This window comes from Phaseolus vulgaris, chromosome 2, assembly GCF_051622355.1.
Source record: "Phaseolus vulgaris cultivar YP4 chromosome 2, ASM5162235v1, whole genome shotgun sequence".
Taxonomy (NCBI): Eukaryota; Viridiplantae; Streptophyta; class Magnoliopsida; order Fabales; family Fabaceae; genus Phaseolus; species Phaseolus vulgaris.
The window spans coordinates 5,193,221-5,216,915 of NC_143499.1; the positions used below are offsets into that span (position 1 = coordinate 5,193,221).

A 23,695-nucleotide genomic window follows, 5' to 3' on the forward strand; every position below is an offset into this window, starting at 1 on the left:
TTGGAACTATTATGCCATCGTTATTGAGTTCCTGGTAGACCATCCACAAATATATAATCTCATACTCAAAATGTTCATTCCTTAGGGTGACAGAGTGTAATTAAGATCTCACATTGATTAGAGATGAGATCAATTTATAGTATATGAATTTTTACATAAATACTAAGGATTATATGTGATTATGTTAGTCTTGTAGACGATTGAATTTTATAAAAAAACATAATATAAACTAATGTTATAAACACTTACATTTTTTAAATATTGTATTTATCTATGATAATTATGATAAAAAGTAAACGTTTGCAAGTTAACTAAAAAAAATATCACATAATAATTATTTTAAAATGTGGTGCAAGTATAAAACAAACTAAAAAAATTACTAAATCTCTAGTTAGCTGGCTAGTGATACAAGTATAACACGTGACTTTCTAATGCAAATTGCTCCCTCCTTCATCACTACACAAGCTAACAATTATACAATTTGAGTTTGTTCTCGTGGAAGAGTTTCTTTAGAATGTGACCATAGTTAAACATCAAGTATGACTATACTTTGTTTACACATATCTTGTAGTAATTATTATAACAAGTGTTATAAATGAGTTAATTGATATTAAATTTATTATATACAATAACTTACCACAAAATGATGTTTCTGATGTGTCTCTTGTGTATGTAGACTATGAAATGTTAAAGATGAGGTATCAAGTTTGAGTGAATTTCCTCCAACACATTAATAGATCAATATCACCCCGTGTATTCATCCTCACATGTGTTGTCATTATCACATTAAAAGGGACATACATGCGTAATTGTCCTACCATAACAATGTAAAGGAGTAAAGACACATAATTGAGTGTAACACTCATCTCACAATACCACATTTCCACAAATACAAACAATATCATTGTCCATTGTCTCGTAACTAGTGTTGGGTAACAAGTCATAATTCTCCAATACAACCTTAATATGCTTATGTGAGACTTCAAATTTATTCATCTTCCATTGATGGGATACTAATCTTAACTCACCATAATCCTATAAAAACAATATTCAATATGATATTACAAATAAACTCATTTCTTACCACTCAATCAAAATAATAATGATAAAGTTATTTTCTTACCATACCGTCCCACAAACTCCTAGCAATGTTGCCCAAAATTTTTTCCACATTATGCACTCCTTTTGTTGGTACATCGATAACACACACACGTTACTATTTACATAACCCACATGAAAAGGTCCATTGCAATTTCTTCTAGAAATGAAAACTTTGAATCTTTAATGCTTATTGGGTAGAGAGACATCGTCCTTTGTCTTGGTTATATATGTCATAAGTAAAACACAATACGTTAAAATAACATAAAATTCATTTTTGGATTATGGAATCCAAATTGTTGAAGAACATTATAAATTTTTCCAAATTATGTGATTTTAAATAAGTTCCTAGATTGCACAATACTCAATTTTATACTTTTAGAATGATTGATTAATAATGTTGTATCAAATTAAATTATTTAAAAAATATTAGCAATCTATAATGTCTTTGACAAAACCAAAATTCTAAAACAAACTAACAAAAGAATGAGACCACCTTTGGGACACATAATAATGTCAACACAAGACGAGTACGAGTATTGACTGTAATAAGATCACTTACAATGATAACGAATGACGATGAAAACATGCATTAAGGAATTGTAAGTAGAAGAAATAAAAGTATGATAAAAATATATATAATGACTAGAGTAAAAGACTTTAACTTGATATATGAAATCGTCAAACTCACAAAAAATAACTACCAATATAAACCAATGGTTCTTTCTTTTAAAATCCCTATACTTTTTCATGTACTTTTATAGTGTTTGAAAATTCTAAATTGTCCATAAATCAAAAACATGTTAAAGTGTATAATTTGGGATTTACATTTTTCATAATGTGCAATCAAAAATTCAAAAAATATATTTCAAATGACACAATTAAGATAAATATTTTTAAATTGTATAAGTTATAATATATTTTTAAATTATGTAATATGAAAATACAATTTATATTGTAAAATTTGAAATAAAATCATGGAGCGTGTAATCCAAATTTAACAATCCACAAATTACATAAATTCAAAATTTTGCAATCCAAAGTTTTATATAAACAAATTGTACATAGTTTCTCTATCCAAACAGTACTAACATTTTTACTAGTGGAAACTCATATGCAGGTTGCGCATGTGTATTCACATTTTTTCTCTTTTACTTAATTTTCAAGATGATAAAAATATAACATATATGCAAAAAATAATTTTAGATGACTCAAAATTGAAAAATAAAAATAGAGTGTCAAGAGAGTAATTGAAAATGAAGATTATTTTATTTTATATGTGAGATTTAATGTGAAATGTGTGAGAATATACTCTTTCTTTCTGTTGTTGCCTTAAAATAAGGAACTAAGAAAATAGTGAAGAGTCATATAAAAACTAAACAATAATATTAATTTAAAATATTATAAAATAATTTTATTTTTTTAAGTAATTCATATGAAATGACAAAATACTTTATTGTATTAATAAAATAAGATATATTAAATAAGGGTAGAATTAGAAAAAAAATTGTGTAAAAAAAACGGTTATAACGGAGAGTAGGTATATATTATCTTTTCAAAATTTAAAATTTTATTAATTGTTTAATAATTGATAGAAATTATGTTATTGGTTTAAAGGTTTAATATTGAATCAAAATAAAATAAAAATAAAAGCATAAGAGTCCGTTCTCCAAAATTACCAAGTTCAAATCCCCCCCTTTATGGTGCAGTGCACTCTCACAGTAGCAAATTGAATATCCATTTGGGAGGCGGAACCTTAAGCCTGGAACTGCTTCAACTATCTGAATTTCTGAACTCATCCATTCGTCAGCGCTGCTAAAACTAAAGTGAGATTTCTCTCTGTCAACTCACTCCATGACCTGGATTTTCCACCGATCTACATTTCTCTTCGTTTTTCTTCTGAAGCGATAATTGTTTTTTCCTGCTCATAAAGTAATTGTGTTTATTCAAAACTAGCTAGGTGTTTCCCTTCCGTCTTCGTTCTCTTTTTGCTGTTGAAATTCTGTTGAATGTCATTTACCCTTATTTTCTTTGTTTCGCCTAGATATTCGGAGCCTAAAAACTGAAAACCTCAACCTCTGCCCTTTTTTCTCACTTTCACGTTTTGCTTAACTACATTACAAAGGCTTGAGGTCTGAGAGCTCTAGATGAAACCTTAATTTGTAATTAAAAGCCTAGTTAGTTTGTATTTGTTCTGCTGGTGTTCAGCAATCAAGAGAATAATTACTGGCCACTTTGGTTATTATGTGTATGATTTGTGTATACTAAGTGCTTGTGCTTGATAGTTACTGAATTTTTGTTCCCCCCACCCCCTATTTTTATTATAATTATTTTATTATTATGTTTCTTGATTATCATTGTTTGTGGTAATTTATAGATTGTGTAATGGAAAGCGGAGGGAACTCCCTTCCATCAGGGTCAGATGGTGTGAAGAGAAAGGTTTCATATTTCTATGATCCAGAGGTTGGAAACTATTATTATGGGCAGGGGCACCCAATGAAACCACATAGAATTCGAATGACGCATGCTCTTTTAGCCCACTACGGATTGCTTCAACACATGCAGGTTCTGAAGCCTACTGCTGCCAAAGATAGGGACCTCTGCAAGTTCCATGCCGATGATTATGTGGCCTTTTTGAGAGGCATTACCCCTGAAACACAGCAAGATCAATTGAGACAGTTGAAGAGGTTTAATGTTGGTGAAGACTGCCCTGTATTTGATGGTCTTTACTCTTTCTGCCAGACATATGCAGGAGGTTCTGTTGGCGGTGCTCTAAAATTGAACCATGGAGTATGCGATATTGCAATAAATTGGGCTGGTGGTCTACATCATGCAAAGAAGTGTGAGGCTTCTGGGTTTTGCTATGTTAATGACATTGTGCTGGCTATTTTGGAACTTCTCAAAATACATGAGGTTTCCCAAATTTAATTTCCCACATTATATCATTGATTTATGACTGTTCTCATTTTAATTCAGGTTGAATTTATTCCTTATATTACCAACAACTGCTATTGGTTCCAAATTTGGAAGTGTATTTTGGAATAAAGAAGTAAGTACGTTCTAGAGAACAATGATTATGCGGATGGGTTACAATAGCCTAGTGGTTTGTGGTAGTTAGTAAGGGAAGTATATAGATACTATTCAAAATAATTAGGCAATTGTTTTGAATGTTTTCTTTCCATATTGCTTATTTCAACAAACTGAGTAGTATTTTACTATTTTTTTAACGAGAGCTGGGTCCAGAGCTTATCCTACTTTTATGTTAACATTGGGTGCAATTTTTTTCTTTTTCCCGTCCTTGAGAACAATGCTTGAGCTAGAGCTTCCCTTCTGTTTTTGAAGGGGATTTAATGTGCATTTTTCTTTTACTTTAATGAGGCAGACATTGTTTATTGCCTTAATATGTCTGGTTAGATTAAAACTTGTTTAGGATGTGGGTTATCAGAGACATTGCCTTCTACATCTCTATTAATGTTAAATTAAATGTTTTGTATTAAATATTTTGTCTTAAGTGCTCTATCATTGTAATCTGCATTCTCTTTATCATGTGCAGCGTGTTCTATATGTGGACATCGATATCCACCATGGTGATGGTGTGGAGGAGGCCTTTTACACCACTGATAGGGTCATGACAGTTTCATTTCACAAGTTTGGGGATTACTTTCCTGGAACAGGTGATATTCGTGATACTGGATATGGCAAGGGGAAATATTATTCACTTAATGTTCCTTTGGATGATGGAATTGATGATGAGAGCTATCAGTCCTTGTTTAAGCCAATAATGGGAAAGGTTATGGAAATTTTTAGGCCTGGTGCTGTTGTATTACAATGTGGTGCTGACTCTTTATCTGGGGACAGATTAGGTTGTTTCAATCTTTCCATAAAAGGTCATGCAGAGTGTGTCAGATATATGAGATCTTTTAATGTTCCCCTTCTATTGCTCGGCGGAGGTGGCTATACAATAAGAAATGTGGCACGCTGTTGGTGTTATGAGGTATTTTGTTGTTGATTTTTCTTGAACTTTTCCTAGTTGAATTATCTTATTATTGTCTTTGTCTCGTTTAAAAAGGGTGAATAATTGATGCCTGATAATTAAGTTCTCAGTAATAATTTGATTATGGGTCTCCTCTGCAATGGGCATGAATACAGGTACAAAGATTTCAATGAAGATATCACAATGGATTGACTCATAAACTTTTTCTATAGTGTGAAAAATGCTTTTTGGTGCACACAACTCAAAGCAATGATTAACATTTAGTTATATAGCATTATTAAAAAAAGGTTACTGAAAACATCTAGCAGATTAAATCTTGAGTTATGCCTGCTTATGTTTTTTTTGGCTTCTAGCAGTCCTGTTGAAACCTAGTATATGGGAATCAGTATCTGCACTATCAAGTGTTGATTTGATCCGTATACCTGATATCTGTGCCAATTGAACGTATTCTATTTTTTAAATAGAAAGTGTTCTCTGATTAACAAATTTCTATTGGTTGTTGATCAGACTAGCGTTGCTCTTGGGATTGAACTGGATGATAAGATGCCTCAACATGAGTATTATGAATATTTTGGTCCTGTCTATGCTCTTCATGTTGCTCCAAGTAACATGGAAAACAAGAACTCTCGAAATTTATTGGATGAAATAAGAGCAAAACTTCTTGATAATTTATCTAGGCTTCAACATGCACCAAGTGTCCCATTCCAGGAGCGACCACCTGACGCAGAACTACAAGAGGTTGGCTTTGTATCTATTGAGAAATAAAATACACTTTTTTTCCAACTCTTTGTTATATCATCTCTTAATCGTGTATAAAAGTATTTTGAATATCCTTTGGCATGTAAACATGATTGAGTAGGAGCATATCGTGGTGGACATTCCGCTACTATGTTCAGGAAATATATATTTCTCTCTCATTGCTTAGATTTGTTGCATCCTAGTGGAGTTACTACTCTTAACTCTGTCCAATATCCAAACTGCAAATATTGCATTTGAAAAGGAAAGATCTGCAGATTTATTTATTTATTTTAGACACAGCTTATTGGCAAAAATCCATCATCACAAAACATGTTAGAATTTTGGCCACACTGTAAACATGTTTCAGAAAATCAATTATTACGTCTCAAGTTGAAGTCTGAAATTTGTCTAGAGCATTGTATATTATATATCTAATTTTTAAAAGAAATCCACGTGTTCATTAACATGTACGGGCATTCTCAAATGATCCATCATATTTTTTGCTTTCACAGATTTGTTTGTCATTTACCATTATTGTATTGACACTGTGTGCTTGAGTAAATATTGAGAATTACTTACTATTCATATTTAGAGAGATGAGGATCAAGACGATAGAGATGAAAGATGGGATCCTGATTCTGACATGGAGGTTGATGATGACAGGTATGTTCTTGTGCTTTTGCAGCCCATCTTGATAGTGTCTTTTAAGGCTCTTTAACTGATCTGTTTTTTTACAGCAAACCTCGCAGAAGGGTGAAAAGTGAACGTGTTGAAGCTGAACATAAAGATGCAGTATGTCCCTACCTGTTTTCTTTGTCCTCGTAACAGTGAAAAAATGTTTCAAATAATCTTTTAAATATTATTGGAATCAAATGAACAAAGCTTCAGAAAGAGAAACAAGTACATTATTGTGAATTTAATGAAAATTAGATTTCAATTCAATTCTGAGTATAATTTTATTTTTCATGTGACGAGTCATTTTGAACAAATTGTAATATATATATATATATATATATATATATATATATATATATATTTTCTAACATTCTCAATTGGATTGCTTTCATTTATTTATTTTCCTAGTGATTGGCCTCAGGTTATGACACTTGTCTCCTTATTCATATTGCTAAATGATGTGCTTGTACAGTGATTTGTCTTGTTTTAGTTTTAAGATGAATTAATTACTTGTAAGTGACAAATTAGGAGCATATTTTAAATTTCAGGAAAGTTATCATAAACATCTGGATTGTGGAAGAGATTTTCTAACGCCTTTCAAGGAGATTGCATGCTCCAAGGTTGAATATTTTGGCCTTCATAAACTGAAATTTCTCATTTATAAGATCACACAGGTGGTGTTAAAATTGCATCTTTTCAGGTGTCGGGGGTGGACTCAATGGCAGTGGATGAACCGTGCATCAAAGAGGAGCAGGATAATGTAAAAGAGCTTTCTGATCACAGGTCAAGATGAAGCACTAATAGGCATTGGTCAACCTTCTCCCAGACTAGTGTATGTCGACCTGTAAAGTAAATTATAGTTTCCTCTTACATGGCTCATTCACGTGATGTCTCTGTGGTGTTTCAAATTTTGCTTTATCTGGAAACTTAAGAGATATAGTGCAAACTTTGCCTTGACTTTTGATGTTTAATATTACAGCAAGATAAAGCAGTGTTGCCACTAATGGTAATAGTTTATTTTTTCTGTATGTTTTACTATGGTAGGAGATTTTATCAAAATATCTCGTATGAGGAGCGGCTCATTGTTGGATCCATGAGATGAAATATAAACATTCCTGTGTTTCTTGCAAAAGGGATGAAGCAAACACATTCTTTCGCCTTAAATCTAGGTTGTCATTTGTCAATAACCGCAGATAGTACAAGGAGACCATCGCTTCTCAGTTCAGTGGTGCGGCCATTGCAGCCGCTATCCCGGAGTGGTGTTTCAAAATCAATTGAGATAAATGTCGAATTTGTTTCAGAAGTGCTAATTGGTGGGGGTTCTTTGCGAATCTTAATTCTTTATCAGGCTTTTTAAAGAAAGAAAAAACCCCTCGACCCTTCATTCTTCTCTAAGCTCTCCTTTTTTCGGAGATCCATTGCGTATTTCAGTGATCCCGTCTTCCATTACTGCAGTTTCAATTTTTTGTGCTCAGTTTTTTGTTTTTCCCTTTTATCCTACATCTTTAACTTGTATTTTGCTATCGATTATTGTGAACGTCTAGGCCCTATTCTTAAGAACACCTAAGCTTGGAAAAGGAAACCCTAATTTGAATTTTGATTGCACCAAAAGAAGAAAAATCACTACAGGGAAGATGTTATAGAGGTCGAGAGGAAGAAAACTGTGAGGTCATGGGTTGAGCTCCATAATATGATGAAACCGTCTTAATGCTATGGTTTATTGCGAGTGTCTGATGTCTAGGTCCTATTATGTAAAACACCTAAACTTGGAAAAGGAAACCCTAATTTGGATTTTGATTATACCAAAAGAAGAAAAAACACTACACCCTAATTTGGATTTTGATTATACCAAAAGAAGAAAAAACACTACAGAGAAGATGTTACCGAGGACGAGAGGAAGAAAACTGTGAGGTCATGGGTCAAGCTCAATAATGTGACGGAACGATCTTAATGTCGATCTCTAGAATTAATGAAAGCAAATTTTATTTACTTCTTGATTGTAATTAATTTGGGAATATAACTTAAAAAAATATCAAATACAACGAGAAGAGGGGAGAACACTAAGGGAAAGAAGATGGCTTGATCAAGAAGAAGAACAACTCGGTTGAGTCTTAATGCCAATCTCTAGAGTTAATGAAAAAATATCTCATTTACCTATAAATAAGGGAGAACAATAAATAAGAGAGAACATTACTGTATATAAGGAAAAGAATATGGTCTGATTAAGAAGAACAACTCGGTCAGGACAAGAATATGGTCTGATCAAGAAGAACAACTCGGTCGGGAACCACTGTTTTTGGCTAAATTAAATGTTTTAGTTGAAATACATATCTTCTAGCTAATTCAATCATCCCACCAAATATGCCGATTAAATCTCAAATTGTCCCAACAATCCCGCTAATCAAATCCCAAAATGTCCCAACAAATTTGCTTTCAAATCCCAAAACTTTAAAATATAACATATAACACATCACAATTTACAAGTTGAAAATCTATTTTAAATTGTGGAATTTAAAACTCAAAAATGTATTTTACAATTAAGAATAAATTTGGATTAAAAAATATATTTATATTGCACACAATATGAAAACATATTTTGGATTGTACTGTATAAAACTTTATTCTAAATGTAAAAATATTTTTATGATTATAAAATTTGAAAACTTATTTTAGACTATACAATCGAAAATGTGTTTCTAAATGTAAAAATATTTTCAGGATTATATAATATAAATGTAAAAATATTTTTATAATTATACAATTTGAAAACTTAATTTAGACTATACAATTAAAAATGTGTTTGTAAAAGTATTTTCAGGATTATATAATTTGTAAATGTAAGTATTTGACTGTATTTCAGAATATGATTCTAGATGGAATATTATATAAATACATTACATAATAATACAAAAAATGCAGAATATAATTTTGAACTTGAAAATTATTTTAGATAATGTAAGCTGAACTATATTTTCAAATTACACAATCCAAATATATTTTCAGAACTATAAATATTTTTAAATTACACAATCCAAATATATTGGCCTAAAAATATTTTCAAATTACGTAACTCAGAATACATTTTTAAATTGTAAATTTCAGAACATTTACAAATTACGGAATCATAAAATCTAATGCCTTGCATTTTCAACTTTTCCAACACCCTTTTCGAAAGAAACCATGGGATGCAAAATTCAATTGCCTTGTTATCGTTGATACGCTACTGTTCTCTTAATAGGTCTTTTCTTTACTAGCTATTGTAGATGTCCAAGAGCTTTTGTTTGAATCATACAATTGTTGTGAAAATAACACAATGCTCACAGCATATCCATATCCTCACAGATTATACCACTTTTGTTGTCCTGCCACGCCCCTACCCCCACAAAAAATGAAAAGATAAAATGCACAGATCTTATACTCAACAACCAACCCGAACCCCTCAAAAATTCAAAGAGAAAAAAAGGGTAAAGTGCATAATCACATTCTCATTACGTACTTCCAGTAACTAAGGTTTCGTATCTTTGATTTTCAATCACAAAATCCTCTTTCAACAATTATCCAGACAACAGATGAAGTGACACAACTAGTTCTCCCAGTTGCTTCTGATCAAGATACGATACATGATCCATTGAAATTAAATGTCTTCCTAGATCGACCAAATCTTTCGCCTCAAATTTGTATGTCGATTGTAGTTTATCAGCTTCACGGTCTGCTGCCTCAGCTTCAGTAGATAGGAGATTCGCTTCTTCCATATCACCTATTTCTAGTGCGCCAGCCTTTTCAGCTCTAGCAGTAGCAGATGCCAAAAGTAGCTTCTGGTATCTGACCATTGCCAACTCTTTCTCCTTTAATGAAATCACTCCCACAGTCTCCTGTAATCTATTAAGGGTGTCTTTGATTTCTTCTTCAAGCTTCTCAAGATTTAATGTAGACGTGTCCATGTCTATCTGGACGCTCTCTTTTTCGACACATAGTGACTTTGCCTCACTAGCTATTCGTGCCGCCTCCTTGAAATTTCTTGCAGCAGAAGCAACTCTCTTTTCTGCTTCTAGTTCTGGGACTCTTTTATCAATGAAAATAATCCTCTGCTTGAAGGATGCTATCTCTTGCTGGATGCTTGACTTTCTTGAAGATAGTTCCTAAAAACAGTGTAATGAACATTTGTGAACAAATAACTACCAAAATAATTTTCTTTTGCGGGAAAATAAGTGACTAGCTTGTTTTTGGATTTCATTTCGTATGGAGTGGGACTATTTATAGTATTCTCAACCTAAAACATATTGAAGCAACTTAACCTGTGCATAACTTCAAATTTAAGGTCTCTGATCATCCATCACATTTCAGCCATATATACAACACACAATTTTAAACACAAAAATCAGTATTAACCTGCAATGAAGCTCTTGCGGCAGAAACCTCCTGTTGAAACAATTTCACATCTCCAGAAAGCTTTTCCTCGTTCTCTGCAAGTGTCAGTTTGTCCTCCCTGGACTTCAATATAGATGACATCAAACTTTTTCTCAGTTTAACTATTTCACGGTATCCTTCAGCTTCCTCTGTAGAAATCCTAGCAAATTTCCTAAGTATTCCTCCCATTTCTTCTTCCTGAGTAAGGAGGTTATCAATTTCCCCCTTCTTTAGAGCCAAAGTTTCAGTTTCTAATTTCACTTGCTCAAGGACAGACTGCAATTTGTCATACTTGACATTAATGCTTGACTGCATCTCCTTAAATCCAGAGACAACTTTATTTATCTTATTTTCTACAGCTTCTAAATTAGAGTCGTTGTCTGCTATCTCCTTTTCTTTCTGTTTAACTAAAGCAAGAAGTTGATCCAATTCACCCATTAACACATCCTTTCTTTTACAAAGGATCTCTTTTTCTCTTTTGTCATCCTGGATTGAATGCTCAATGGTATTATTCAATTCTAAACGTGCTTCATTCATAAATTGTGATTCAATCTCCAATTCCATCTTTTTAACCTCCAAGGCTTCAGATGATGAAAGCCATTGGTCCATTTCTTTTGAAAAAACTGATGTTGCTTTCTTCAGGGTAGAATCTGCATTATTTAGAGCATTCTAGAAAAAAAGGAATATAGTCACATCAGAAATTTTAACCATAACTGATTTGTAAGGGAATGTCAACGAGTAATCAATGTGTTACCAGAGGATGAAACATTAGAATCTGTAACATTTAATTTCATTGATGGGTTTATGTGAAGTTACAATGAAATGCAAAAGCTGTAAACTAGACAAATGTTTCAGATAAGAGTAAAAGGGTGCAATTAAGTTTCCCGCGGATGTATGTTTAACTAACCTTTGCATAATGGTCGAGGAGGATTGCGCATTGTTCCTCGGCAACCAACTGAGAGTCAAGGGCATGCTGCAATTTTAAATCCAAAGCGTCGACAAAGGCATCAGCTTCTCTCAAGGAATTGATGAAAGTCTGTTTCTCCTTTTCGGCAACAGAAAGGTTTTCGCTAACCTTTTCGGCCCTTTCGAAATCTTCAGCTTCGCAGGCTTCTTCCAATTGCTTTTCGAGTTCCATATATTTGAGGGAAGCAAGATTGGCATTCTCAACGGTTTTTCTTCTATTTCTGATGGAATCCTTTCGAGCAGAAGAAGCATTTTTTACCAGTTGACTGGCATGGTTAAGCTTCTCACGTATGGTGGCCTTGATTTTCCGAAACTCTGCCTCAGGAAAAGCCGGAGCATCTTGTTGGTTCAAATTATCATCCTCTGATTTGGAGGAAGATTCAGTAAACGATGTTCCTGCCTCAGAAAACGACGACACATTCCGATTCTCATTCTCTGATTTGGAGGAAGATTCAGCAGATGGTTCTTCCTCAGAAAAAGCTGAAGCATGTTGATATTCCCGATTCCCATTCTCTGATTTGGAGGAAGATTCAGGAGATGGTTGGGAAAGAGTAACAGCATCAGCATGATCAGTGGAAGTGGCAGTGGCAGTGATAATGGAGGGAAGTGTGTCTGGGACCTGAGCAGTATCAGCAGCGCCGAGGCTGTCACTATCAGAAATTGGTTGAGGGAGCGGAGAAAGAGTATGAGGCATGTGGTTGGAATGAAGGGCATCTCTACCATATCCAATCCTCAAGCCAGATCTTTTTCTCCTTCGAGGGGCCTGGGCCTGGGCCTGGGCCTGAGACTGAGACTGAGCCTGAGCCTGTGTAGCAGATACAGATAGCTGCTGGTGAGATTGGAGATCGTGGTCGGGTTGAGCTAGTTGATCGTTTTGGAGGGGATCCAGCACAAGCGTGAGGTCAGAGAAGAGATTCTCGTCAAGGGGCTGCGATGTTGTGAGCGCATCACTACCATTGTAATTGTGATGTTGGACCTCTGCTTCTTCAACTCCAATTTCAATTTCATTTTCAATTTGGGCAGAAGGGTTAAACAGTACCATCCCTTCAAACAGCGAATCCATATCATCGCCTTTCTTCCCATCGGAAGCCATCGTCCCACTTCTTATTTCTTCACCTCCGATTTCAGAAAAATTAACTTCCCTTTATATCCTTAGCCCTACCCCCATTCTCTCTATGCATCAAAAACGTCATCAACCTTTAGGAATCAAAATTAGGATGATTAATAAACTTGTAAGTCTGTTTTTTTTATGAAATAATCATTTATATTAAGGCCGTACAAATATAACAGAGTTAACTTTGATAGGAGTTTAAAATCGAATATATAAAAAAATTAAAAATTGATAAAAGATAAAAAAAAATATTAAAATTGTTCCGGCCGGTTAACCTGGGTCGTCTTTATGCGTGGCTTGTCTTAACGAGCTAGGGCACCTTTGTTTTGCTTCGTCTGTCAGTACCTGAAAAAAGAAGAACAAAGGGGCGCCCTCGCGGCCGTTTGCACTCCGACGATCAAGTCAGCTAGCGAGAAACACCAAAATACTAGAAACTGTATAATTATCTCAATGACTGAAACTGTATGATTTAATTGTGTTGCCCTAATTGTCTTGTACTCTCAGCAGATGCGCCGTCAAGGACAATTAGGGTCTTCGCTCTGTATGTCTATCTGGGAAATAGGTTAAACTCGTGTAACTGTGGACTGAAAAACACGTACCTCTCTAGGGCTTGTTTGCGCCCTATATATAAGTGTAAAACTAGGGTTTTACCTCTGCGTTGCCTGCTAGTATCTAGGGTTCCTTGGAGAAGGTCCTTGCGCCGCTATATTTAGGATCTTAGCGTATCTGGCCCATGGACTTCCCTTATCTTGGAGTGCAATGTATAACCTCATGGCCCCTTGGGCTTTAACTTGAGCGCTGTATTTATCGCGTCATCATACTGTTCGAATCCCCTAAACATATAACACGCGTCATGCATGCAGCCTCCCTGGGTACCTTCAATGAGCACGTGGGCATTACCACGTGCCCCTTTGACTTGATCATTTATTCTGTACACAGGGACCCACAGCGTCGCTGCCCAACTTAGGGTTATTCCCTCGTGTGGGCCCTCTCTCTGTGAAATGCTTACGTCATGCGAGTTGATTCTTTAGGCGATGTCTTGCTTAGGCGGTGTCCCTTAGGCGGTGTCTTACTTAGGCGATGGGCGATGATCTTGGTGGTGACACATCTCGGCGATAACCGCTTACTCAGCTGGTAGAGCATGTCGCCCTTACATACGTCGACTGTGTTGACTTCTTGACTACCTATCTCTCTCTTGTCCACGTCTTCCTACCCGATGACCTGATCGGTACAAAAATTATTTTTAAGATTTTTTAATCTACTTTTTCTTTAAGTAAATAGTTTTGTTCCAATTTCGGGTTGAAGATCAAATTATGAACCAAATAGCTTATTGTATTTAAATAATATTATATGTTTAGACTTAAATCAGTAGCTAACAAACATGAGTCTTTTTAAGTAGAGGATGTGTGGGATGAATTCGTGGAAGAACAAAATCTCATTGCAAAGTTTGTGGACTTTTAAGGATGAACTCCAAATTGAAATACGTACCAACTTGATGTTCACATGAAAAACAAATATATTTTACACTTAAAATAGTAACAATATTTAGAATAAAAACAATAAAATAATATAGAAAATTAGATGAATATTTTTTTTTAATGTGACAACAATTGTTTTGTAGCATATATCATGAGTTAAGTTATAATTAAATTGCGACGTTTGGAGTGCTACATTTTAATGTAGAAAGAGTTGCACCTTAATTATAAAGTATAAGTTTTGTTTGGTTTATTGCTAAACGCTTGATCCAACAATTGATATACGAGTCAATGTCATGAGTTCAATTTAGGTGGGACAATGACTAAGGAGGATAATGTTGCAGATAACATCAATTGTCCCATAAAGTAGGAAAGATGGACATAAATTTTGGCTTAGTAGTGAGCGTTCAATCCAATAATACTCCCTTTAGTAGTGGTGTATATTTATAAGCTTTTGAATCTATAAGTTGAATTAAGCATCACATGGTTTTAGTTTTAGGTAAACTCAACTAAACATACCACACTCACAAAAATGTCTTTCAGGCTCTCAATTTAATTTCTTCTTCAAAGGTGATTTGTACATGACTTGATAGACTTTTTATATGGAGTTGTAAGACACACAAAGTCTTCCTTAAAAGAAGGTGTAAAACCCCTTCTAGTACATAGGGGCTTAGGGTTAACTATTGTAACTTAGGATAACATATCCCAAACAAAAGAAACCTAAAGAGAATATTCCTATACAAAGTAATATCTATGTACAAATGAGAATCACTTATTTCTTTTACATTTTTATCTTTTCCAAGAGAAAGTCTTATTGGCTTAATGAAATCTCCCTCTAAATCCTTAACCATGCTTTTTTTTGTTACAATCCCTTTAAAAGTCTTTTAGATTGCTTGGACTCTTCTCTCCCTTTCTCTAGCTTTAAAAATATAGAATATATGTTTTTTTTTTCTTTAAAATATAAATTTAAGACAAGTAGTTTGAACATAAGGTTAGTTTTAAAATCAAGAGTCTTGGTTGACAAACTATATGCACCAACCAAACAAGTTCTAGATTATTCATATTCCATGTAATGTAATGACATTATTTAGAAAGATGTATGCACTAACGAAACAAGTCTTAAACTCTTCATATTTCATAGTTAATTTTTATGAGCATGTATCCTTTGTAAAATAACTCAAGAATGAAATTGAAGATAGATTGAAGAAAAAATCTTTCAATTTTCATGAATTCTCTATAGGTATGCATATCTTTTCAATATTATCTTGAATTCTACAAATTTAAGTGCTGTTTTTTCTTTGCACTAATCGAACTCTTCATTTCTTTTATCTTCCATTTTTTGTATTTTGTTGTTCATGAGTTTTTCTTTAGGTTTTATATTTCATACTCTAAAACCGTGCCACACTAATCACATTTCATAAATTCCTAATATTTTTTATTGAATTGATTTTTGTCTGTTTTTATTACACGAATTCAATTGCTTCTTTATTTTAATCGATACAAACTTTTTATATTTTATTTTTATCTTCAATTCACATATACACACGCACACATTTACATACACATATATATAAAATACAAAATAAAATAAAAATGCTTTCTAAATATGATTTTGGTTTAGGTGATTAGATTTTCAGAAAGAAATGTGTATGAAAACAAATTTATGTGAGATTGAATAATGTGTGATTAATATCAAGAAATTATATTCATAGATATTAATTTATTTTCTAAGTATAAATTATAATTTTTTTTAATGAAATTAAATTTAAAAAACAATAAAATTGAGAATTAAAAAAAATGACATAAACAAGTATTAATGAGATGATAAATGCATTTCGTAAGAGCAATCAATTATGTTTTGTTTGTATTCAAAATATGAAAAGTCAGAAAGTGAAAAAAAAGAGTGCAAGAGTGGATTGATATCGCTTTTCATTAGCGTACACATTATAATCTTAATGGTGCCATCATATTGTTTATCTAGCAATTTCTTGGCACACCAAATAAATAACCTCAACATAACAAAATAATAAATAAAACTAATAAAGAAACATTGCTGATGAACAGGAACACAACTTCTAAAACTGGATCCGTGCCAGTGTAAGCAAATAGAAACGATGTTTTACTACTATGTGAACTAGACAAAAGGCACAAAGCAGATTAAAGCAATACACGATATAATTGCCTCCAACATTTATCATCAATTCACCACCAAATCTGAGTCAATCTATCCTTCAGCCTCACCAAGTTCAACATCTTTCAGAGGAATCTTTTCTAATCCATCCTTCAATAGTCTAATTTCTTCTTCAGTCATGCTGTTTTTGGCGTGGTGAGGTAATGCCTTCGAAGTTGGTTGCTTTTCAGCCTCAACAGCCCAACTATAAATTACCATGCCAAGAACTGCGATAATCATTCCCATGATATTCTTGAAAGTTAGCTCCGAATCAAATAGCAGCCATCCCAATGTCAGAACACATACTGTTTTCATGTGGCCTAAAACCTGGAAGGAAACGGCTGAAAAGCGTCCTATGCAAAGGTATTGGCTCACATTGCAAAATACAGCTAGCGAGCATGAAAGAATAATACATAACTGCAGAAGTTAAAGAAACAATTTAAAAGAATAATCCAACAATATTTGTATATTTGAAGATAAATACATACAGAATATGACAGATTGGTGTCAATAGGGGAAAAGGAACTTACAAGGGCTCCAGAAGAAATCTTATAGTTGGTTATCAATTTGCCACTAAGGTAGTAATCAACAAATGGACCAAGAATAAGAAGAAAAAGCGCTTGAATGGGAGCAGTTTTACTTAGCAATTCAAAAGATCCAATTGAATATTTCTTTTGAAGAGAACCTATTGACTGTCACAGAAAAGGTGAAAAAAAGAATCAGTTATTAAAATGAATAAATCCCACCAACATCACGCATAAAACACAAATTGCGTTATCTTCTGCTGTACTCATCATTTAACTATAAAACTAGTCTGATCTGATACTACAGGTGAGAGACAGGCCATTAGAAGGGGAGAACCGTGCTTAGTCACGACACCTAATGATGAGTTCATGGACAAGAAGAAAATGAGCAAGAACACACTATCTCTAGAAGAATAACAAGAAACATGATTAGACAAGTTATTTTTGCTAACAAAAATATTCTTCCTCTCTCTCATGTATTTCTTGAACTTGTTAAATGTAGGAATTTATTTCTTAATTGTAGAGGTACAAATAGTAAAAATAACATCTCAAAGTCCAAAAAAATAAAAGAAGGATTTTTTTTTATCAGCAAAATAAAAGAAGGATGGCCAAGATTAAAATAAGAAGTGCAAGAAGGAAGCATCAATATCAAGCTCAAATTGGAGCCCAATTCTAAGATGAGAATCTCGGCCAACTATAATCAACATAAGGGTAAGGAAAACATGACCAAAGGAGCGTGAGAAGCATGAGCAAGTAAGAGAAGTGTCCTTAATTTGGCCAATACGAAAATTCCTTTGTTTCATTTTTTTTAATTTCAAATTTTCCCTCCTTTTGTTTTGAAATTTTCAGCTAGGCATTAGTAGTGGGTTTTAGATCCCTCATTTACATGTAACTAAAGACACCTTTGAGTGTCATTAGGCATAGCAAATTCGGAACTCAAGCTATAAATAGCCATCACTCACATATGTAACATTACTTTGGAATATATGATAGTGTGAGTGCTATGGAATAACTCAAATCAAATTCACTATAGTAGCGTCTACCACACAAATAGAAAACTGATAGCAAAGAATCCGCAGCAAATGAAACATGTAAAAGATAAACAAGAGAAGAACAAGAAAGAATCACACACAGAAATAACGTGGTTCAATTGAAGTATTAACGAATTTCAACTTACATCCACCACAAAATTCACTATAACCAGATATTACAACTTAAATTTATCTATCAGTAAACTCACTCAACTTGCAATTATCAGTTGAATAACTCTCAATTAACGATATCTGTCTACACAGGTTCCTATTTATACAACAAAACTATTGTAGTAACTAACTTCCGTAAAACATGCCTAAACTAGTGGAGAAGCCACGTGATCAATACTTCCTATTATTGAGCTTGAATCGTCACTTAGGCAGTCTATCTAAACGATACTAGTCTTAGAAGAAGTTAATGGTCTGATGTAGACAAACAGTCTGGTGATCTTGTGCCATCAAACAATTAGAAACCTTAACAAGGTTTTACTGAACCAATCTGCACAGTGAGAACACTCTTGTGTGAGTGATTACCTACTTGGATCTTGACTTCCTAGGAGGCAAGTGACGATTCTTCCTTGAGCTTATCACGAAGATGAAGGCATCTCCATCAAGTGGTGCTCTTCTTTTCATTTCCTAAGTCTCCTCCACCTTTGTCTTTTCATATCTTGTTTTTAATTGTCTCTTGTTATTGTTCTCGTGTTCTATATTGTTTAATTCCACCATTAACGGTGTCCATTCATGTCTTATGTTTCTTTCCTTTTGTCTCTTGTAAACAAACCTTCATACTTATATGATCAATTAGGATTAAATTCATGTTCAGTAGTAAGCTTCCTAGAGAATCTTGTCATTGTTTTGTTCTTACTAAGAAAGTAAACACAAATAATTTTTTATTATCATTTCAAGTTAAATCATATTAAGAAACTTATCACTTAAATCTAATGAAGTTCTGCCCAGAACTCACCTAAAAGTGCACCAGTTCATATAAATAAAATGATGGGTGAAAAGGAAATCACAACAGAAATAGCACTCAATTTTATATCGCCAGCATATTAGAGAAGAAACATTGAATAATACTTACAATTTGCTGCAAAGATGTTGACAGAACTGCTAAACAGGCACACATGAAACCTTTCAAATTAACTTTTACATCAGTTACAGTACAAACACCAACACCAATAACCACAACCACCACTGCCATTTTCACTTCCCTTGAGTAGTGCTTATTGTGAAGTATCCATTCCATCACGCAAACCACAGGAATCATGCTCAGTTTTGATATCTGTGACCACACGTAACATGAGAAAATTAACAACTAAAAAGCAGTAGTGAAAATTCGAAGTGAAAACATGAGAATGACAAGGTGGCTATGATTTAGAATACATCAAAGGTGAGTCATGAGAATATGGGTAAATGAGTCTGTAACAACGCGACACAGACCTCCTAGTACACAATAATTGAGATGTCATAATAGTAACTCACTTGCTTCTCTAAAATGAAAAATTGAGTACAATCTAAGGTGCCTGGCCAAACTTTTTCTACTTTTTTATTCCCCTTAAAAAGAGAAGTTTGATCAAATATACAGAGAAAAGCTCTTAAAATTTTAAAAGTTTATTTTTTTTTTTATAAAAAACAAGGTGGAGAGTAGAATTTTAAAATAAAAATCTAAATAAATAGCTTATAAAATTTGCATATCTTAGCCTCTCTTTCCCTCTCATCCTAAAATAAATAAATAACTAAAATAATCAACCTGACACCATACTGTAACAAATACCGTAGATAACAGCTTTATATCATAAGTTGTGTACTACAGGCAGGAAGCCCACTAAGAAGGTCCTTCCAGTGAAAGCCTCATTTATTCCCTCCTCTTCCGAGCATTATCTTTATTATTCTCAATGTTAACTTAGACATTGGAGTAGAGCCTGGTAGTTGATTTTTCATCTCTTCTTTGCAGATCCCTGGAATACCTAAACACAACAGGTCTACATCTAAAAGAGCACTTAAAGACTAAAATTTTATGTTCAGGCCATCATAACTTTCGTCTTGCAAAACTTTCATTACTACACGTAGCAGTAAGTATCTCTTTAGATACTAATACTTCTAGGGTTGTCATTACTACTCACAGCTGCAGTTAGTTAAATCATAAATATGTAAAACCAACGACTATCAGGTAAAGGTGAAATTCCTCATTATAACTTTTCAATTGACCATGCAGGCAATCAAAATTCAAAACATACCAACTCTACTAGCAATTATATGCTTCAATTCATAGCATCAGATTCTTTAGGTCGGGTTATAATATAAGAATGGATTCATTAACACAAAGTTTCTAGTTGTATTTAGTTTTCCATTTTACTCATCAGAAGCTCCTTAAATTCACAATACAACAACTTACATATATTACACATATTCAATTCACCATTGCGAACATCTGACTGAACCACAGATTAGGCATTACACCTTCTAGAATGAAAGGCGTCAAATAATTGCCCTGCTGCATGCTTGGCAAAAAATGTATGAATGTGATGGAATGGTCTGAGTTTTATGAAGAAGGATGAGGATTCGAAAATGACTATTGGATGAAATTGTTAACAGGAAAGAAAATTAAAGTTGTACTGTCCAAGCCATGAACAAGATATATGATATCCCTATTCGCAGAAAATGTCGTCATAAAACCATACTTGGTAGAATCCAACGGAGTTGAGCATGAGGCTAAAGTTCATCCCGGTGATAGACATATTGGCAACCAGTGAGAACCAAATGAGCTCCCACAAAGGAACATGCTTTGACGCTGAGTAACCAGTAGCATTTGACACCAGACCGACGAGAGCAGTTACGGCAAAGTGGAACCCAGTCAACGAACTGGCTGAAAAAATGTAAGAAAAGAGAAGATTAGAGGGCAGGATCTCAACAAGTCACCAGCATAAACTAATAATATTAAAAGTTTGCACATAATACTTATAGAGTATAATAATCATGACAGTAATCTCCCATAAAGATAAAACTAACAATAATAATTTGAAGCTCCAATAAAATAAACAACAGTCAGTATCAAGTATAAACTAGTTTTAATAAAATGGGAAATATTTTAAAAAAAAAGAAGAAAATGGCATGGATATTTGGATCGTGACCGACAGAGGAGATACAGAAGCATAAAAATGGGCGCATCGAAGTAAGCGGAAACAGAAGATAGAAGAGATAAGAAATAAGATGGAAGAAGTTAGAGATCTAAGAGTCTAAGTCTCAGATCCAAAGATGGAGAAATAATAGTTAAGAAGAGAGAGGCTGACCAAAGGTGAAAGCATAGCCATTGTTGGACATAAGCTGTTTGTTGGCCATTATAATCCCAACGGAGCTGACAACGTTCATGGCCCATGCTCCCACATTAGATATCGATGAAGCTTTCTTTTCGCTTTCCATCTTCTATTTCAGAGGGCACCAAAAGCAATTCCGATCAATATAATTTGTATGTATATACGAGAAAGAGAAGAGTATTGAGTGGTGAAATGGTAACTGCTTTAGGAACACTAGATCTGAGGAAATACACTAGGACAAGATCTGTAAATGTACAGTGGCATAAGTTCGCTTTTCCGAATTTAAATTCAATCTCAACCTCGCTTTAATCGTGTGCGACTGGGATGAACTCAAATTATATATCAGAACAAAAAAAAAGAAAAGGAAAGCCGGGGAGGACCGTTTCGCGCTTCCACTCTGTTAATTGCAGCTCTGCCTGCGCCTATGTCTCTTTCCTCCCACAACACTCCCTTCCTGCCTCCTTCTTCACATGATTGTCTCCTAATACGTCCTAACTAAATTTGAAAATTTGCTTTATTTTTTTCTTCATTTTTTAACACATGTTAGCACATACATGGAATATCATTATATCACATTTTTATTTTTATTTTTATTTTTAATCTATAGCAATCGTTTAACAATGTGAATTGTTTTTTTTTTTATTCTTATAAATAAGATCAACATAAAAAAATTATAAGTACTTCTATTATGTAAATATAATATTACAAAAATTAATAAAAAATAATTGTTATAATGATAATTTTTCAGTATACATTATTTTATAATTCACTATAAATTTTAGTAATATGTTTTTAATTATAAATATTTGTACTAACACAAAAACGGACTAAGTAGATATGCTTTTATATTTTTTCCCAAAATAAATTCATTTTGAAAAAGGTTTACTACAATAAACTCTTTTTCATTTTAATTCTCAATGTATTCACTCCCGGATTGGATTGAATTCGATTCTTCAGGAGCCGAATTTCGATTAAATTTTTCAGTGTCGATTAATTTTTTTCAATGTATGAACAATAAATGGATATAGTTTGCGAAATAAAGTTGGATGATTTTATTTAGGTAATTTTTAAAAAAATGAGCATATTTTGAATATATATATATATATATATATGTTTTTATTATTATTAAATAATTCATTTTACAGAAAATTTTAAAAATTAATAATTAGTTTTAGTTTTAATATGTTTTTGTGATTTTTTTAATTTTCAATTTTTATTTTAAAGTTAAAATTCAACTCATAGAAAATAATTTAATAAGGAATTGGTGGTAATTATGCTTTATTTCAATTATAGAAAAAAAGATATGATACTATAGAGTGATAAGTAATAATGGGAAAATTATAATAAATAATAATAATAGTGATAAATAGTGTTAGATTAAAGAAATTTTTACAAACTATTATAGAAAAACATAATATTATATTTTGAATAGTAGAATTTGAAAGATATTTTTATTTATATTTGAAATTGTAGAGTTGGAAAGGTATTTTCAAATCCAAAAATATATTTTGAATTCTACAGTTCAAAATCTTAAGTGCCATCTTATCTTTTTCAATCTTGAATGATTCAGTTATATGTTTTTTCGTAAGGTGAAAAACCAACAACCTTGTGATGAGGCTCCTCACAAAGTGTACTCTTTTGTTGGTTTTTCCTTTGCAACCGTGGAAACAACTCTTTACATGTAATAATATGACCTTTGTTCAATCCAACAAATAAACCCACACTAGGTGGTTTGGGAGGCATTTCCCTCTCTTTCTGGATGAAGGCTTCAAAAAATCTAACATTGCGGTGAAAGAGGAAACTCAAGGTTACAAAAAGAAAGCTTGTATAACTCAAGGTTACTTTTTAGATTTTTCATAAAAAGTATGGAGGTTCATGAAGAAGCTATGGAAGTGCGCACGCCTAGATTAAATGATAAATCAAAGACCTACATATTTGGATTTTAACAAATAAAGTATAAGTCCCAATGATCATAATTTTGTTCATACTTCAAAGTTTTACTTATAGATTATTGGACTAAAATCATGAATAAATCTACTATTTTAATTGAGATTCATCTAATTGAATTTATTTTGGTACAAAACGATTTGATGGTTCGTTTCATAGAAGTGTCTCATTAGACTATATGATATGATATAACTGCGAGTGAGCCGAAACATGTGAAAGTGCAAATTGTTTCTTTGGACCAAAAC

At 33.1% G+C, this 23,695-nt stretch overlaps 3 protein-coding genes across 3 annotated transcripts; 1 reads left to right on the forward strand and 2 right to left on the reverse strand.

The window, feature by feature from the left end:
* The first annotated feature begins 2,740 nt into the window (after positions 1 to 2,740).
* On the forward strand, positions 2,741 to 7,533 carry LOC137810465 (histone deacetylase 19). The gene is made up of 8 exons (XM_068611727.2): positions 2,741 to 2,924; positions 3,476 to 4,011; positions 4,652 to 5,092; positions 5,600 to 5,830; positions 6,423 to 6,493; positions 6,568 to 6,622; positions 7,054 to 7,125; positions 7,206 to 7,533. The coding sequence occupies exons 2-8, from the start codon at positions 3,484 to 3,486 to the stop codon at positions 7,296 to 7,298; spliced, it is 1,491 nt and encodes a 496-aa protein (XP_068467828.1). The 5' UTR covers positions 2,741 to 2,924; positions 3,476 to 3,483; the 3' UTR covers positions 7,299 to 7,533.
* A 2,437-nt stretch (positions 7,534 to 9,970) lies between these two features.
* On the reverse strand, positions 9,971 to 13,118 carry LOC137810466 (neurofilament light protein). Its single transcript, XM_068611729.1, has 3 exons — positions 11,820 to 13,118; positions 10,895 to 11,581; positions 9,971 to 10,644 (listed from the first exon to the last, which is right to left on the reverse strand). Exons 1-3 carry the CDS (start codon positions 12,969 to 12,971, stop codon positions 10,060 to 10,062), a joined length of 2,424 nt encoding a protein of 807 aa, XP_068467830.1. The 5' UTR covers positions 12,972 to 13,118; the 3' UTR covers positions 9,971 to 10,059.
* Positions 13,119 to 16,355: 3,237 nt separating this feature from the next.
* Positions 16,356 to 22,023, reverse strand: LOC137810467 (UDP-rhamnose/UDP-galactose transporter 2). Its single transcript, XM_068611730.1, has 6 exons — positions 21,884 to 22,023; positions 21,480 to 21,612; positions 20,871 to 21,055; positions 19,271 to 19,471; positions 17,165 to 17,326; positions 16,356 to 17,051 (listed from the first exon to the last, which is right to left on the reverse strand). The coding sequence occupies exons 2-6, from the start codon at positions 21,607 to 21,609 to the stop codon at positions 16,689 to 16,691; spliced, it is 1,041 nt and encodes a 346-aa protein (XP_068467831.1). The 5' UTR covers positions 21,610 to 21,612; positions 21,884 to 22,023; the 3' UTR covers positions 16,356 to 16,688.
* Positions 22,024 to 23,695: the final 1,672 nt, after the last annotated feature.

Excerpts from the sequence above, each read along its gene's own strand:
- LOC137810465 (XM_068611727.2), top strand. The coding sequence starts at position 3,484 with ATGGAAAGCGGAGGGAACTCCCTTCCATCAGGGTCAGATGGTGTGAAG. Across the intron at positions 5,093-5,599 it reads CACGCTGTTGGTGTTATGAG|ACTAGCGTTGCTCTTGGGAT; the intron begins GTATTTTGTTGT and ends GTTGTTGATCAG. Across the intron at positions 7,126-7,205 it reads AGGAGATTGCATGCTCCAAG|GTGTCGGGGGTGGACTCAAT; the intron begins GTTGAATATTTT and ends GCATCTTTTCAG.
- LOC137810466 (XM_068611729.1), bottom strand. The coding sequence starts at position 12,971 with ATGGCTTCCGATGGGAAGAAAGGCGATGATATGGATTCGCTGTTTGAA. Across the intron at positions 11,582-11,819 it reads TCCTCGACCATTATGCAAAG|AATGCTCTAAATAATGCAGA; the intron begins GTTAGTTAAACA and ends CTTTTTTTCTAG. Across the intron at positions 10,645-10,894 it reads CCGCAAGAGCTTCATTGCAG|GAACTATCTTCAAGAAAGTC; the intron begins GTTAATACTGAT and ends CACTGTTTTTAG.
- LOC137810467 (XM_068611730.1), bottom strand. The coding sequence starts at position 21,609 with ATGGAAAGCGAAAAGAAAGCTTCATCGATATCTAATGTGGGAGCATGG. Across the intron at positions 21,056-21,479 it reads TGGCTATGCTTTCACCTTTG|CCAGTTCGTTGACTGGGTTC; the intron begins GTCAGCCTCTCT and ends ACATTTTTTCAG. Across the intron at positions 17,327-19,270 it reads CAACATCTTTGCAGCAAATT|TCAATAGGTTCTCTTCAAAA; the intron begins GTAAGTATTATT and ends TTTCTGTGACAG.